General features: G+C 35.7%; 1 protein-coding gene, 1 long non-coding RNA gene and 1 pseudogene across 3 annotated transcripts; 1 reads left to right on the top strand and 2 right to left on the bottom strand.

Moving 5' to 3' along the window:
• Nucleotides 1-827: 827 nt before the first annotated feature.
• Nucleotides 828-1,865, bottom strand: LOC147948729 (uncharacterized). Its single transcript, XR_015573723.1, has 2 exons — nt 1,633-1,865; nt 828-1,073 (listed from the first exon to the last, which is right to left on the bottom strand). It is a non-coding gene; the product is annotated as an uncharacterized LOC147948729 (long non-coding RNA).
• An 11,002-nt stretch (nt 1,866-12,867) lies between these two features.
• On the top strand, nt 12,868-13,545 carry LOC147948728 (putative defensin-like protein 80). The gene is made up of 2 exons (XM_087477231.1): nt 12,868-13,031; nt 13,289-13,545. Exons 1-2 carry the CDS (start codon nt 12,965-12,967, stop codon nt 13,465-13,467), a joined length of 246 nt encoding a protein of 81 aa, XP_087333357.1. The 5' UTR covers nt 12,868-12,964; the 3' UTR covers nt 13,468-13,545.
• Nucleotides 13,546-15,169: 1,624 nt separating this feature from the next.
• Nucleotides 15,170-16,814, bottom strand: LOC104723215 (U4/U6 small nuclear ribonucleoprotein Prp31 homolog pseudogene; annotated as a pseudogene). The gene has a single exon (XR_015573722.1). The product of XR_015573722.1 is annotated as a U4/U6 small nuclear ribonucleoprotein Prp31 homolog pseudogene (transcript).
• Nucleotides 16,815-17,537: the final 723 nt, after the last annotated feature.

The raw sequence follows: 17,537 nt of genomic DNA, 5'->3' as shown, positions 1-17,537 counted from the left end.
TCACCGTCGGAGTATATCCCCTCTACATGCAGAATTACAAGCGCTGATCTGGGCTATAGAGTCTTTACTGGGGGCTGGAGTCAATTGTCAGGCTTTTGAGACGGATAGTGTAGAGCTATTGGCGATGGTGCACACGCCGGAAGACTGGCCGGCTTTTTCCAATATGTTGGAGGATTTCTCCCTGCTTCGTAGTTTCTATACCTCCTTCAGCCTCACCAGGATTCCACGAGACGCCAATGTCAGAGCCGACTGTCTAGCTTGATTTTCACGATCTCTACCTTCAGAATCTACCTTTGTAAACTCGTATCCTCCTGTTTGGGCAACCAATTGTGGAGTTCTATTTTAATTATTATAGTTTGGTTGAAAAAAAATATATATATATATATCTTCATCATCCAATTTTTTTTTCTGTTTTTAATTTATATTTATAATATATCCATAATTATTGTTATTCTGGGTCCCATGTAAATCTCATCTTTCTCTAGAGACAGTGTTGTCTTTCTAATATATTAGAAAAGTTGATTTGTGGTACTTTTGAAAAGAAATTTTAAATGTGGTATTTCTAAAAAAATTTGTATGCAATGTGGTAGTTTCTATTAAAATTCATATTTTCTTATTTTTCTAATATATATAAAGTACACATATGTATTATTGTATTAACCTACGTGTAGGGGATACATCGGTCAATTCAAAGTTAATTCTATCAACAAATTTTTCTAACTGTTAGTTGAGTGGTTAGTAGAATATGTTATTTGAATATATCAATGGGAAATTTGAGTTGCATACTAAATAACTCTATATAGAACCCATCCGAAACATATAAAAGATATATGAATAATATTTTTATTTATATAATAAAAATTACACATATAAAATTAGGGATTAATTAGTAATGAAGACATTGCTATGGGAAGAATCTTGAGACTAAAATCTAACTTTGCAGCAACAAGCAGCAGTCTTTGAGCCAACGTCCATACGTACACAAGCCCCTCCTTTGTATCCTTTCGATTTGCAAGCTGCATCGCACGTCTTTGTGTTTGTACATTCCCCCGGTAGACAAGGTATCATTTGTCCTGTTTAGTTTAATACAGAAACATATTGTCAAAATTCTATAAACAGAGTAAACACACATCCAAAAAAAATTTCACAAAAAAATATTACAAAAAATGATAGATCCACGAGAGAATTTTGTTTTTCTTGGTTTTACGATTTTATATACAATAAATTACAACTGTCTAGAGCTAAGCATGACCAAAATTAGACCATAATCGTATTTTATACCGTAATCGGACCGTATCCAAACCGTAATCAAATAAAAATATTAAAAACCATAAATATTAACCGTCAATTAACCGTAACTATATCAAAATTGTAGGTTAACTGCATAGTTAAACTATAATTTTTTTAACCATAACTGTTTTAAAAAAAAAAAATAAACCTACCTTTTTTTTTTAGGAAGGAGATAATTTATAACTACAAACACAAAACACATTGCTTTTTGGTATCTAGATAGTTTTGACCTAAAATGTAAAATTAACATCCAAAATGTCTTCAGAAATTTCAACTTAGAAAATCACAGTGATATGTTGAATGATGATTTTAAAATGATTTAATTATAAATAACTAAGTAACCTGAAATCATTGGCAGAAGAATGAGAGGAAACACCATTAAAGAAAATAGCAAACAAGATGAAAATTTGTTTGTCACCATTATATACAAACAATGGGAAGTGGGACGCTAGTGTTTGAGAATGTTCTTATATTATAAATATATATGACAGTTTGATATATATATATATATATATATATATATATATATATATATAAATTGTAGTCTTTTTAAATAAAACTTTCAACATTTCTTTCACATTTGACATAACTAATATATATATATATATCAATATAACTCTTTTAAACATTTTCTTTAATTTATGAAATTTAGTTACTTTCTTAAAAAAAGGACTCAGAAAAAGATGCTTTCTAAAAACATGATTTTCTCTGTCTTTTTTTTTGGGGACATAACTATCTTTTATTTAAAGAATTAAATTTCATAGATTTTTATATTAATAAATGAATGTAACATCTATATATATTCATAAAGCTTTGAAAAGAGTGAATTTTGTGTGCTATATATTCTACTTAAATCTTCATTTATTCAAAATTTAAATAAATGCATTCATTATTAACAATCTTTCAACTTTTTTAAGGGGGTGTTATCCAACCTTGTATTTTAATAGGGTTGGGGGTATTTCAAAATCCAGCGTTATTCAATTACGTATTTTAAAAAATACAATAAAAATATGTTGTTATTGGATTAAACATTTGTTGGATGATTTTAAAGCACTTGTATAATAAATTCTGCTGTTATTCTATTTCTAATGGATATTGTTAAAAAAATGGATTTTGTTTCACTTTAGATTTTAATGCATTTTACATCCAAAACACGAACAAACATAATCCTAACAATTTTTGAAGTATTTCATCTCTCAGACTTCTCATGAATACTTCTCCCGGTGATTTCGTCGGTCATCATCTTCATATCAAATCTTTAAATATCTTGAGCTTAATTAAAATATTTAATTTTGCAACAGATAGTTGACCACCGTATTTGATAGAAATTTGTTATAGATTTTATCCTACAAATATTATATTTTATATTTTAACAGTTGCAATACCAGTGTAATCTAATGTAAAGTTTTAATAATTTAGTTAATTTAATTTAATTTTAATTCACAACATAATTTATGTATAAGTTATATTTTTTATTTACCTTCAAAAATAAAAAAGTCCACTAGTAATGACTTTCAAAACCATCAGTAATGACATCCAAATCCACTAATAACATCTAAATCCACGTTCAGTGCATTTGCAAAACCATTGGATTCTGAAATCTACTAATACTTTGAAATCCATTAGAAACCTTCCTTAAATAACAACCCCTAAAAAAGTATTGTTTTAAAACTCTATATATATATATATATATATATTTTGTTTTTTTTTCTATATAATTTGTGGTTCAATATTTTCCGGGCCCTACATCAACCGAGGCAAGTTCCGGACCATATATTATGGTATCCTCTTAACGGGAATTGAACTCAATACCTTGTTACAGGGATTCCTATTCTTGTATTATTTACCTAAGGAATAAACGAATAAAGTAGAGGACACATGTTGAAGGCTCGGTGGAGAATCTTTTATGTGGCTAACGGATCATCGACGTAGCAGATAGTGAGCGGTCATACGTGAGTCGTCCAGCTTAAGAAGGAAGAGTGGCGCTTCATCTTTCTCATTACGATTATCTAATAATAAGATCTTTTGTAATCTCTCTCTCTTTTCCGATATCTTTGTAACAGTGTTTTGCTCAGCTTACCGGAGTTGTTTCTAGATTCTAGACTCTTGTAAGTTGGGAACAGAATCATTTGTTTATTACGAACATTGGTTCTTACTATCCTTTCTAATAAAAGTGTGTTTTCGTTATCAAAGGTATCAGAGCTAAACGACCTCAAAAACCCTGGCAGAAACTCCTTCTCAAACGGCGTTGAAGGAAACCGTAGCTCGTGAAGCTAGTGTGGTGGTGCATGAGGCGGAGGAGGCGATCGGAACCCAGATCAGCAAAATGATCTCGCGCACCGACACACTCAAAGGGAAACTGGTGGAGCAGAACGAGATGATTGATAATAGTATCAAGGAGATGATTTCGGCGATTCGACTCTTATCGAGCTCCAAGGAGCCAATTCCAGCCACCAATGAATGAGATCTGAGTCCTCCGAGGGCTTGAACCTCTTAAGTGGTGTGTTCGGACTCGAGAGTTCAAGAGGAAAGGGTACGAACATAGTCAGCGGAGAACTACGACACCATGACCAGGATCAGTAAGATAGATTTTCCTTGTTTTGATGGTAGTGGGGTGAAGGAGTGGTTGTTCAAGGTGGAGGAGTTCTTTGAATTAGATCGAACACCACACTCGAGGAAGATCAAGATGGCAGCTGTGCATTTTGACAGCCACGCGGCTCATTGGCATCATGCGTTGGTACAGTCTAATCTCTATTGTCATTTGTTGCGTGATTGGGATAATTATAAGATGAAACTTAAGGAGAGATTTGATGATGTGTTGGATGATCCTATTGCTGAGCTTAAGAGGTTGCATGAGACTGATGGTATTGTTGATTACCATCAGAAATTTGAGCTGCTTAGAACGAGGGTTAATATGTCTGAAGATTATTTGGTTAGTGCATACCTTGCAGGCTTGAGAGTGGATACTCAAATGCATGTTCGTATGTTTCAATCACAAACGGTGCACTGTTGCTTGATGTTGGGTCGACTCTATTAGAAAGCACATCCACTGAAGCCTACACAGCAGAGTTGGACACCGACTAAAGCACCTGTTGGGAACAATAATGGAAAAAGGATACTTGGAGTGAAGAAAGAGACGTCATCTGAGGGTTACTATGAGAAGAAAACGGAAGATAAAGTTGATGGGTTGGGATCTAAGAAATTTTTATCTAATGCTGAGATGAGTGACAGGCGCGCTAAAGGGTTGTGTTACTTTTGTGATGAAAAGTACACTCCCGACCACTATTTAAAGCATAAGAGGAAGCAATTGTTTCTCATTGAAGTGGAGGGTGAGGATGAAGAAAGTGATGAAGAAGAAGAGAGTAATGGAACGGGGGAAATCACACCTCTCGTGTCAGTGAGTGCGGTGTCAGGAGTGGAGGAATATGACACGATGTGGGTTAAAGGACTGTACGGGAAGAGGATCATTTTTATGCTCATCGATTCAGGCTCGACTCATAACTTCATGGACCCACGGTCTGCTGAGAGATTGGGTTGTGTAGTTGATTCTTCTCAATTGACTCATGTATCGGTGGCAGATGGGAGGAAGTTGGTAGTAAGTGGAGCAGTTTACAACTTTCAGTGGACACTTCAGAATACAACATTCACTGCTGACTTTATGTTGATTCCACTGGGAGGTTGTGACATGGTGTTGGGAGTTCAATGGCTTCGGACCTTGGGCGTTTTAAATATGGGAAGCAGAGGGTGATGTTACATGGAATTAAACCTGGTTCTGTTCGGGAGGTCAAAGCCAGCAAATTAAAGAAACTCAGAGATCAGGAGGCGTAGATTTCTATGATTTACGTAACAGAGGTTGGTAATGTGGAGGAAATGCGGTTGTGCAGTGTACAAGCGGAGGAACAAGGTGTTGTGAAAGGAACGGAGATTGTGGAAGTATTGCGGGAGTATGAGGGTGTTTTCAAAGAACCTACAACACTACCACCCTTCAGAGTGAACCACGATCACAAGATCCCATTAAAGGAAGGAGAAAATCCTGTTAATATCAGGCTGTACCGCTATGCTGTTCACCAGAAAAACGAGATTGACAAAATGGTGGGTGAGATGTTGGTAGCAGGCACAATCAACAGAAGCTCCAGTCCATATGCATCACTGGTAGTTTTGGTTAAGAAGAAGGATGGTACATGGAGACTTTGCATCGACTATAGGGGCTTTAATGACTTAACGGTGAAGGACATATTTCCCATTCCTCTGATTGAAGATTTGCTGGATGAGCTAGGAGGGTCGAGCGTTTATTCGAATATTGACTTGAGAGCAGGGTATCACCAAGTACGAATGAACCCTATGGACGTGCATAAAACTGCTTTCAAGACCCACAGTGGGCATTATGAGTATTTGGTAATGCCCTTCGGCTTAACCAATGCCCCTGCAACTTTCCAAAACTTGATGAATACGGTCTTCAGGAAGTATTTGAAGAGATTCGTGCTCATCTTTTTTGATGATATACTGATATACAATGCTACAAAGGAAGAGCATGTCGTGCATTTGAGGACTGTTTTTCAGTTGATGGAGGAGAACCAGTTGTAAGCGAAAAGAAGCAAGTGTAGTTTTGCTACGGACAGGGTGGAGTATCTTGGTCATTATATTGAAGGTCGTGGTGTGTCTACGGATCCGAGTAAAGTAGCGGCAGTTGCAGAGTGGCCTGTTCCAGGGAATTTGAAGCAGTTGAAAGGGTTTCTGGGCTTAGCGGCTACTATAGATAGTTTGTTCATGATTTTGGGACTATAGCACGTCCATTGACACTGTTGACCAAGAAGGATGCATTCTTATGGACAGACGAAGCTCAACAAGCTTTTGAGACATTGAAGCGAGCCTTATTTGAAGCCCCAGTGTTGGCACTACCACGGTTTGATAAACCATTTTTGGTAGAAACGGATGCTAGCTCTCAGGGAATTGGTCCAGTGCTGATGCAGGAAGGGCATCCACTAGCTTACATCAGTCGTCACTTGAAAGGGAAGCAGTTACTTCTTTCCATTTATGAAAAGGAGTTGTTGGCAGTGGTGTTTTCAGTTCAAAAATGGCGTCATTATCTTCTTCCTAACCACTACGTAATCAAGACAGATCAGCGGAGTCTTAAATACCTATTGGAGCAACGCCTGAACACACCAATACAACAGCAGTGGTTACCAAAGCTTCTGGAATTCGATTATGAAATTCAGTATAAGGCGGGGAAGGACAATTTGGTTGCCAATGCCTTGTCAAGAGTGGAAGGAGCAGAGGTTCTCCACATGGCGATGACGGTAGTTGAGTGTGATTTATTGAAGGAAGTTCAGAATCAGTATGAGCATGATGTGGAGGTGAAGAACGTCATCGAGGCTCTTAAACAGAATCTGTTTGTGAAGAAACATTACCCTTGGGTTCAGGGGATTTTGCGTCAAAAAAGCAAGATTGTGGTCCCTGAAAAGCAGGAGCTGCGGACTTCTATTCTTCAGTGGTTGCATTGTGCTGGCAGTAGTGGTCACTCGGGTAGAGATGCAACTCTCCAACGTGTTAAGGGTTTGTTTGATTGGAAAGGGATGTTGAAGGACATTCAAGCTTATATTCGGGCTTGTGTTGTTTGTCAACGCTGCAAGTATGAAACGGTGGCGAGTCCTGGTGAGCTACAACCGTTACCAATTCCTGAAACTCTGTGGACTGATCTATCCATGGATTTCATAGACGGGTTGCCAGACTCTGCGGGGAAAGACGTAATCATGGTGGTCGTTGATAGGTTGAGTAAGGCAGCTCATTTTGTGTCCCTGTCACACCCGTATTCAACATTGACGGTAGCTCAGGCATTTATGGACAACATCTTCAAACTTCACGTGTGTCCTAAGTCTATCTTCAGCGACAGAGACAAGATATTTTTGAGTACATTTTGGAGAGAATTATTCACATTACAAGGGGTGGAGTTGAACTTTTCCAGTGCCTATAATCCACAGAGTGATGGCCAGACTGAGGTGGTGAACCGGTGCCTCGAAACATATCTCCAATGCATGTGTAGTGATCGACCGTTTGAGTGGAGTAAGTGGCTTCCATTGGCGGAGTACTGGTACAATACCACTTTTCACTCGTCCACGCAGACAACCCCCTTCGAGCTGCGATGATGGTCTTGGTTAAGTGGGTGAATGAAGGGGAAGAAGAAGCCATTTGGGAGTACTTTTTTGACCTGCAGCGTCGCTTTCCCTCCTTTGAACCTTCAGGAAAAGGTTCTCCAAACAAGGGAGCTCTGTTACAGGGATTCCTATTCTCGTATTATCTACCTAAGGAATAAACGAATAAAGTAGAGGACACATGTTGAAGGCTCGGTGGAGAATCTTTTTTGTGGCTAACGGATCATCGACGTAGCAGATAGTGAGCTGTCACACGTGAGTCGCCCAGCTTAAGAAGGAAGAGTGACGCTTCATCTTCCTCATTACGATTATCTAAGAATAAGATCTTTTGTAATCTCTCTCTCTTTTCCGATATCTTTGTAACGGTGTTTTGCTCAGCTTACCGGAGTTGTTTCTAGATTCTAGACTCTTGTAAGTTGGGAACAGAATCCTTTTTTATTACGAACATTGGTTCTTGCTATCGTTTCTAATAAAAGTGTGTTTTCGTTATCATACCTCCACCAGGGAGATCTACCACTGGCCCAATATTACGTTGTTTTTCTGTATGGTCGGTGGTTCAGTACCCTCTGAACCCTCCCATCCACCAAAGTGGGGTTCATGCCATATATTATGGCCCCTTCCAACGAGAATCCAAGTCAGTTTCTCTACCTAAAAGATTTACCACTGACCCAACACTATACTGGTACTTCTCAAATAAGTGTTTCTCCATTAAAATATTTCATGCCATTTCACCGCGGGTGGCGTCCTCCAAAATATATAAAGTTATTAGTCTATAAGTTATTGGCAAATATCTATTTCGGCAATCATTATTCTTAATCATAACAGCCACTAATATACTTAGATTCATTTCGACGACCTCTTACAATATAATTACTAGTATTACATGTCTTCAGTCAGAGGTGATCAAACAGAGAAAGAGCATATATAAGGAAGCAATCGACTCCACAGTCAATCGATTGATAAAGCCAGCTTCATGACGTTCCAATCGACCATTACCAGTGACGAGCTGAACATGTATCTTGAACTCTGCCAAAATCGACCACTCGATCGATTGATCACACCTGCGAGAAGATAATCGATCGACTGGGTCGATCATCTGGTCGATCATAAAAAGTCATTCTCCTTTAGATTCTAGGGTTGACTTGGTTTGTTCCAATTTTCTTGGGTTGACCCGGTTTATCCCAAGTTATCCTGGTTTATTTAATTTTCCTGATTAATCAAATAAATTAAAAAGCAAGAATTAGTTAATTTTAATACCTAATGTTAAATAAAATTAAATCTATAATTATATTTAGTTAATTTTATTAGAAAATTTCAAATAAAATAAAATAGAAACCAAATGAAAATGGCACTAGATAAAATCACATATATACAGTTTTATTATATTATTAATTAAATAATTTACTAAACACATTAGGTTACTGGACCGAACCGTTTGGGTTGATAAAAAACATAACTGAATGGTTAGAATGTAGGATTGGGTCAGTTTGAATATTGTTGGTTCAGTTTGGTTTGTTTAAGTTCGGTTTAAATGCCCACTCCTGATTGAAAGAATGAGAAGTAAATAAATTTATATATGTACTTAACATGAATATCATGCACATGCTTTATTGATGTAAAAGATATTTTGATTTCCAGATCAAACATATTTGAATATAGGTTTTTATTCATATAATAAAAAGCACATAGATCAACTGATAAGCTAATTAGTAATGAGGACATTATCAGATTTGAAAGAATCTTGAGATTTAAAATTAGGATTGCAGCAGCAAGCACCAGTCGTTGAGCTAAATTCCATGCGTACACAAACCCCTCCTTTGTATCCTTTTGATATGCAAGCTACATTGCATGGTGTTGAGTCCGTACATACCCCCGATATACATGGTATCATTTGTCCTGTTTGGTGCATAAATATACACATTGATAAGATTTTAAGTGTAAAACTATTAATTGTTGAAATTACTTTTTTTTTTTTTACTTAGCATGTACTATATGTTTCTAATTATTATTTTGTTTTCTTCTTCTTCTTCTTAATACTATTATTAAAATAACGAACATTAGACAGCTTTTAAAATTAGAAATTGCTACCACCAAAAAAAACACAGAAGTGACATTGAAATATTTTTCATCAAAATAAGTATACAAGACAAAGACTTTATTTTGAAAACCACAAAAGTGACATCTGAAATAGTTTTCACAACAAAATAAATATACAAAAATAAAACTTCATTTTGTTTGACATTTTTAATAGAATTTGTATCCGCGCGCATGCGGGAGATTTTAATTTAAAATATTTTTTATAAATATAAATTTTTGAGCTCAAATATAATTATTCAAACTTTTGAGTATAAATCTATATAAACGCTAAACTTACTTTACTAAGGTGTTGACTGGTTCTCCCGCTACGTTTGCGGGAGGTAACAGTTGCTAGCGATTGGTGTCAATCACACAAACCGCTTCCAATCGCTTCCAACCACTGAATTCCAAAAGCTGCTTCCCGCAAGCGTTTGCGGTTGCGGGCGTTTGCGGTTGGAATTTTTTTTTCTTAAACAAAAAAAAATCAAAAAATACTAAATTTTTTTTTATATATCTTCAACCTAACCCTTGTTCCCATAAAAAATGAGAGAAATTGAAATACAAATACGATAGAGGAGATTAGAATATAAACAATTACAAGAATATAAGATTCCAATTAACAAAAAACCAAAAAATATGATGTAAAACTATTGGCATATCGCACATACGTTCCAAAAAAACTAAAAAAATATAACATTTCATCAGAAGTTTAAGAAAATAAGATTATTTGTGAAAATATTAAAACAAATTACCAATGACTCTTCTTTACTCTTTCATAATTAATTTACCTTAGCCTTGTAATTCAATGTGAGAAATTTATTGAGTGTGTGAGATTTAGCGGAGAAGATCTATAATCTAAAGCATAAGTTTTGTCATTTATCACATTACTTGATTAAATTTTGGGTGAAAAGTCAAATGCATAAAGTAGTAAGTGTTTCAATATAATTTTTTGTTTTGAATAATTATTTTAGTATTTTTAAAGTTTTAATTATAAATCTAATTTAATAAAGTTTTTGGTGTTTTAAAACATTTATATAATTATATATTACATTTATTATGTTTTAACCGCTAATACAACTGTTGGTCAACCAGTCGTTAAACTCTCGCAAACGCACCCATTTTAAAATGCGAAACCAGTCATTCAAAACGCTTAATAACACTTGAAACTGCAATCGTCCGCTTCCGCAATCTCCCGCAACCGCAACCGCAAATGCTGCGTTTGAACCAGTCAAGCCCTAAGGTGTTGACTAGTTCTCCCGCTAGCTCCCGCAAACGCTGCATTTGCATTTGCAAACGGTTGCTAGCGGTTAGGGGCCAATCACACAAATCACATAAAGTAATAAACATTTCACTATGAAATTTATTTGTTTTTCTAAATAATTATTGTAGTTTTTTTTTATGATTTTTAATTACTAATCAAGTTTAAAAAAGTTTTTGATATTTTAAAACATTTCTGTAATTATATATCATATTTATTATGTTCTAACCGCTATTGCACCCGCTGGTCAACAAGTCGTAAACCTCCCGCAAACGCACCAATTTTAAACCGCTAGACCAGTCGTTCAAAACGCTTAATAACGCTCGTTTCCATAATCTCTCGCAACGCAACTGCAGCGTTTGAACCAGTCATACCCTATATGGTAGGGCCTGCGAATTTGAACCGAACCAATTTATCCGAACTGAACCGAACCGAGATTTGGGCAAACCGGTTCGGTTTCTGTTATTTAAATAAACCGATCGGAAATATTTAATTTAAACTCGGTTAACCGAGATTTTCGGTTTGGTTTGCTTGAACCAAACGGTTAACCGAAAGAAACCCTAATCTAATTTTTCTATTGAGCTGTCGACGCCTCTTCTTCTATTATTCTTCGACAGTTCGACTCTTCTGCTTTTTTCTTCAGTTCACCATTTTTATCATCTTCGATCCATCATCATCCTCTTCTCCTTCTTCAATTCATCATTTTCCTCTTTTAATTTCTCCTTCTTCTATTTCTTATTCGATATATTATCATCATCGTTATCATCCTCTTTTTTTTTGTTTACCATTCTTTTCTTGATTCATCTTCTTCTTCTTCATCTCCACCCTTCGACTTCTACACCGCAAGATCTTCCTTCTTCTTCGACTTCTACACCGCAAGATCTTCTTCTTTTACGACTTCTACACCGCAAGATCTAGCCGTCGTTGTCTCCACTCGTGGGAAGGGTTTCTCCTTCTCTCGAAACAAAACTCAATTTTTTTGATGGGCCATTTTCATCAAGCCCAACTTTGAAAACACATGTTTGGCCCAAACTATTGAACCAAAATAACCGAATGGCAAAAACCGAAATAACCGTCTCCGAGCCAAACCAAACCGAAATCTTAATCGGTTCGATTCGGAACAGTTTTCAATTTAAAAAAAAAAACCAAAAACCGAAATATCCGAACCGAAGTACCCGAAAAAACCAAAGTCGCAGGCCTACTACATGGTATGGATTCCCTAGTATCGATAGCTTGAGAATGGTATGTATGAAAGTAAGGCGGTATGGTTCAAAGGTTGTGATCTAAGAGTGAGATTGAGGGTACGGATTCCCTGTTGTCGAGGTTGTTTTGTTCACTTGGTGTTGACCAACACCAAAGGTGGGTTTAATTAATTAATCGACACCAATCCCCTATTGTCGAGGTTGTTTTGGAATCATACTTTAGTTTTGTAAATAAGTGGTGCATTTTATAGAGATATTAATATTACTTCACCAACATAATTGGAAATAGAGTAAAGTGTTTAATAGAAAAACACATAGTGATGTTATTAAAACTAAAGTATCATCAGAGATTCCTTTAAAAACACATGCATAACTTATACTACTTATATATAAACATAACCATTAGATGAATCACCATAATTGTGAAAATGTCATCCATCCATTTTGCAAATAGAAAAGAAATTATAGTTATTTAATTATTGCTATTACTCTATTAGAATCACTTTAAAATAATGAGAAAAAATTTCATTGTATAAAGACTCTTTTTTTTTAAGGGTTAATAAAGACTATGTCTTATTATTTTGTTTATTATATTAAGGTAGAAAAATTTATTGTACAAAAGGTCAAAGTTATCTTACTATTCTTACATTGCCAAAACAAATTATATACTACTAATTATTTTTTTTCACCTAAACATGAATGACTTAGATTTGAACTTGACTAAAGGTTTAATAAAGACTCTTTCTTATAACATTGTATTTATTATAAGGCAGGAAAATTTATTGTACAAAAAGGCAAAGTTATCTTACTATTTCTTACGTTGCCAAAACAAATTATATACTAATTAATTTTCCACCTAAACATGCTTGACTTAGATTTGAACTTGACTATACTCTATATCAAGAGCTTTAAATCTCTAGAACTATTACTACAAAAAAACTGATAAATAGCATTCACTCTCATTTCACCAAGATTATTATTTCTTTTAAATGGATATTCGGAGATCTCCATACAATTTCACTGCAGTTTTTATCATTGTATTATTTTTCATCAAAGGTGAGTTAACTATCCAAAATAATATTAGTGCTTCTTATTTTCAAGATATAATCTAAAATTATTTACAAGTAGAATATCAATTTTAGGTAATATTATTTCTCTTCCCCCACACACACAAAATAATTACATTTTTGTGCATGGTTGTTTTTCCTTTAATATAAATTTTAGTATGTTTATAATAGTAATTAAAATATGTTTTGCAGCATATTGATGATATATTATGGTTGATTTTTGTGTTATGGATATAATATTTACAGGATTAGACTCAAGATCAGAAATATATGATCCAAAGTGTCCGGGTATATGTTCACCTGGAGTTGAACCAGACTGCAACACACTTTGCACTGGCATGGGGTTTCCTGGAGGCTACTGTAAAGGACTAACGTGTTGCTGCAAACCTAAATCCTCTAAACCCTCAAATATCCTTCCTCCTTAATTTTTATATTTTGTAATCTCAATTACTCTATTATATCTTAGAATAAATTCTAATAAAACTTTAAGCTTTGGTATAAAACAACTAATATTCAATAGAAAATTGCGACATCACTAGGACTGGGTAGACTTTCCCAAAATTTTATTATTATTTACAACTTTTGCATTCACATGGGAAGCATGGGAAACTGCTTTTAAAATATAACATTTTTTTGGTGTGAGTTTATATATTTTGCACAAAATATATATATATATATACGAAATATATCAGAAACATTATATACAACTAGATTTTTCTGTAATATTATACGAAATACTTTTGCATTTCCAATCAACAAAAAAAAATATTTCAAAATAATAATTGTCACCAAGTGGGTGCCGTTCTAGTGGCTTTGGGAGAGTTAATTTACACCTTAAGCATGGTATTATCAACTACTGACCTCGATTGACGGGAGATTATGGGCAATGGTGCGAAACCTCCATGATTTATCAATAAGTTTAAAATTTTGGGGTTTTATTTTTTGGCAAACAAATGTCTTGTTTATATTTAAGAAGAAAAGAGAGATAACTATTGTAAATTTAAAATGGATCAACCATCACATATTGTTCCTTTAAAGATAACCACATTTATAAATTTCAGAGATGCCAAAATATCCAAGGCGAAGTTAAGATGAGAGGCTAAGATTCCTGCAATATTTCAGAAGATGATGCAATGTATAAGTTATAGTATGTTCTAATGAATCCAATCTATTTCACAAAATTGGTTGAACTCAGTGGATGTAAATTCTCCTCCTATTTCTACACAATTACGTTAAACTTCTTAAACATCACGAGTGATTCTTCTTTAAACTCTCCTCTTTATGTTTACAACCTATCATCCAAGACTCATGAGTATAAAAAAAAAAAAAAAAAAAAAAAAAAAAAAAAAAAACTCGGTTCTAGCTTGGACTCAGTGCAAGTGAAAGTAGGCAATGATCCTTGGATCGAGAATCCATCTCGGTTCCATTTTCAAAACTGGTTCTAGCTATTAAGGATGATAACTAAAGAGATCACAAAACAACACTGTTTTTAGCATTTTCTGGTCGCTAGACGCCAAAAAACATAAAAATGAAACATGATTAGTAAAAACTAATTAATGAAACATTCTTGAAATATCTTTTAACGGATGTGCCGCCCCAGCCAACAATGGCGGGCTATAGATCGATATGGTTCCCTCATGCAACTCTTAAGTATGCCCTTGTCACATGGCTGGTGGTCAAAAACTGACTTTCAACAGGAGAAAGAATCAAAAACTAGAACGCTCAAGTTAACACAAGCTGTGTGTTTTGCAAATATCTGATGGAGACGAGAGAATTTATTCTTTCTATGCCCTTTTTCACAGCAGGTATGGAAGGCGCTGGTGCACAGGCTTCTCTCTGACAAGTTCACCATACATTGGGAAGAGATCATGTCTCTGATTGCTGGAAATACTCTAGATAAAACAACGAGATTTTTGCTGGGTTACACTTTTCAGAACACATACACTCGTTTTGGAGGGAGAGAAATGATAGACACCATGACGAATATCCTTCAACAATGGAGAGGCTGGTGAAGCTCAAAGACCAGAACGTTCGCAACAAATTGAGCACCATTGCGGATGGAGGAGGACCTAGTATTCAAGCTTTGGTTTGCAGCAAGATTTTACTAGATTTTGGGCTTTTTAAAAATGCTCAATAAACAGTTTACATATTTTTATTTTCTTTTTGAATATAATTTAATATTAGATTCAAACAAAAAAAAAGAAAAAAAAATACATGCTTGAAATAAATTAGAAATATAGTCTGAACAATTTGTAAGAAATAGAGGTTCGTTTGAGATGTCCTATTCAAGTTGTCTCTTTCTGTGCGGGAAGTTTAAATCTTCTTGAGTTTTCCTGACTCTGAAAAGTAACTGCTTTGAATCCCACTGCCTAATCCGATTGCTTGAGGATTGCACCACTCTAGTCCTTGCACAAGACTGAAAGCCAAACTTGATGTCCTCAAACCAGAGGTAGTAGCACCACCTGTGTTCGGTCGCTTTTTAGCATTAAGTTTCAGCTTCCTTGAAACACGCAGCCTATTGCTCCCAGCCTGACCAAGCATTCCATATCCATCACCAAGAAAGCTCTCTTCGGGTGTACCAAAGGCCACCCTGTTGGTCAACTTCCTCATGTCTGTCACTTGATACCTTTCTTTCCTTTTTCTTAGACGGATACCACCCCTTCTCTTTTTAGGCTCAGAATAAGGAACAAGAAGTGGCTTAGGTTTCCTTGCAGGAGAAGGTTCTTGCCACTTACCAATAGTCTTGCAGATTACTTCCCTCAAAGCTTTCCCTTTTGTTCCAGATGGATCTCCTCCTCTAGTAGCGTCAACTCTAGCCGCCAAAGTCGATTTTGAAGCCAAGAGCCTGCTAGCGCGACTTCGAAGTCCAGGAGGCGTGCTTTGGAAAATTTCTGTCTGCTCTAAATAACCCACACGAGACTGTGACGTTGCGGTAGAGAATCCGACTAGGTTCTTCCTCTTGTGGCCAAGAAGTAGAACATTACAGGCAGGCATTTTTGCAAGTGCTGATAAACCTCCAGCAGTTCCCATGAGTTTGGCTGCAACAGCACTCCCGACAATGGCGGAGAGATTTGGTGCGATGTATCTCATTTTGCTTTCGACAAAGTCAAGAGCCTTCTTTCTTGCGGAGTCAAGATCAAGAACCCGATCACAAGCGTCTAACGTCTTACGTAGGACATCATCTGGCAGTGGGTTCCCTTTTGTGGTTAAAGAAGCAAGTGAAAGAGCAATAATAGTCGCTGGTCGAAGATCAAGGTCTTCCAGATCAACAAGGGTTGTTAAATCTGTCTCATTCCCAATTCTTTTCACAACACGGGCATAATCGATTGGGTCATGTACCAGCGTCTCAAGCTCTTGGAACTTAACTTTGTACTTGTCGCGGATAAAGTTGTGGATGATGACAATCTCATTCTCTATATCAACCAAGAGCTTATTGCAATCCACAATTAGCTTGTTGTATTCAAGATCATCTTCGAATATCTCTAAATCCTTTCCAAGAGCCGCCTGTTCCACTTTCTTCATTGTATCAGCGTATCTTTGAGTTTTATGTAGCTTAGAAACGCTCTCCAGATCATCATAGTTAAGGGTTTCTTCTAACTCTGCCATGTCCATATCAATATCTTCTTCCTTGTCTCTTCCATCTTCTAGTTCGGTTTCGTTATCAGAAAAGTCGTCCAGATCCGTGTAAAAAGAATCTTCAAGAGTTGTCATATAGTCGGAACGCAGAAGAAGCTTTAGGGATTCTCTTGTGGATTGATCAAAAAGCACCTTGTTAAAGCTTCTTTAATCTCTCTCTCACAGTTAGGCTCTCACGATTAGGTCTGGCCGTCTGTGTGGCTTTAGGTTTGGTTTTCTATCAAAACCTAGGACCCACGATCCAAAGGAAATTTCTTTTTATTATTTAATATTTATTTCTTTTTTTCCATTATTTATGTCTTAATCTTTTTTCCAATAAAAGGAGATTTATTATGTCTATATTGTTTTATGAAATTGCAATCGACCGTCACCCGATTTGTTTCAGTTTTTTTTTCGATATAAGGAGATCGAGTTTCACATTCTCATGATGTTATCAAGTTAAGTGTCTTTTTTGTCTCAATGAAACATGTTTTGTAGAGATGCTTTTGTACAGTACATTATTAATTTTGATTTCCCGGACCTTAGACCAGACAATTTCTTCAAGTTATCCAGCTGTTGCATAGCCAGTAGCAAACCAATCGAATCGAATGAATGGCCTTAGATGTTCTTTGTGATCGGAATCATGATTGCTTTCGGTAGCAAGAAACGAAGATACTCAATAAGAAGAACGAGTTTGTTTATTTACTTTGCAGGGGACGACGAATTGAAAAGATTAGAGACAGAAATGGGAACCATTATGCGGTTTATCATTTAATGTTGTCTTTGGCTTCAAACATTTAATGTTCCTGGAGGAGTCTTGGACCACACCATTGATGTACCCATATTTAGATTTCGCCTGGTAGATTTTCTCTCACCACAT

Source organism: Camelina sativa, chromosome 2 (assembly GCF_030686135.1).
Source record: "Camelina sativa cultivar CO46 ecotype springtype chromosome 2, ASM3068613v1".
Taxonomy (NCBI): Eukaryota; Viridiplantae; Streptophyta; class Magnoliopsida; order Brassicales; family Brassicaceae; genus Camelina; species Camelina sativa.
Note: the sequence above shows the minus strand (reverse complement) of the source record. Positions and strands in the feature narration are given on the sequence as shown.

What these genes read in the sequence shown, in the direction of transcription:
- LOC147948728 (XM_087477231.1), top strand. Translation starts at nt 12,965, where the DNA reads ATGGATATTCGGAGATCTCCATACAATTTCACTGCAGTTTTTATCATT. An exon ending in TGTATTATTTTTCATCAAAG is followed by an intron (nt 13,032 to 13,288) that starts GTGAGTTAACTA and finishes TAATATTTACAG; the next exon opens with GATTAGACTCAAGATCAGAA.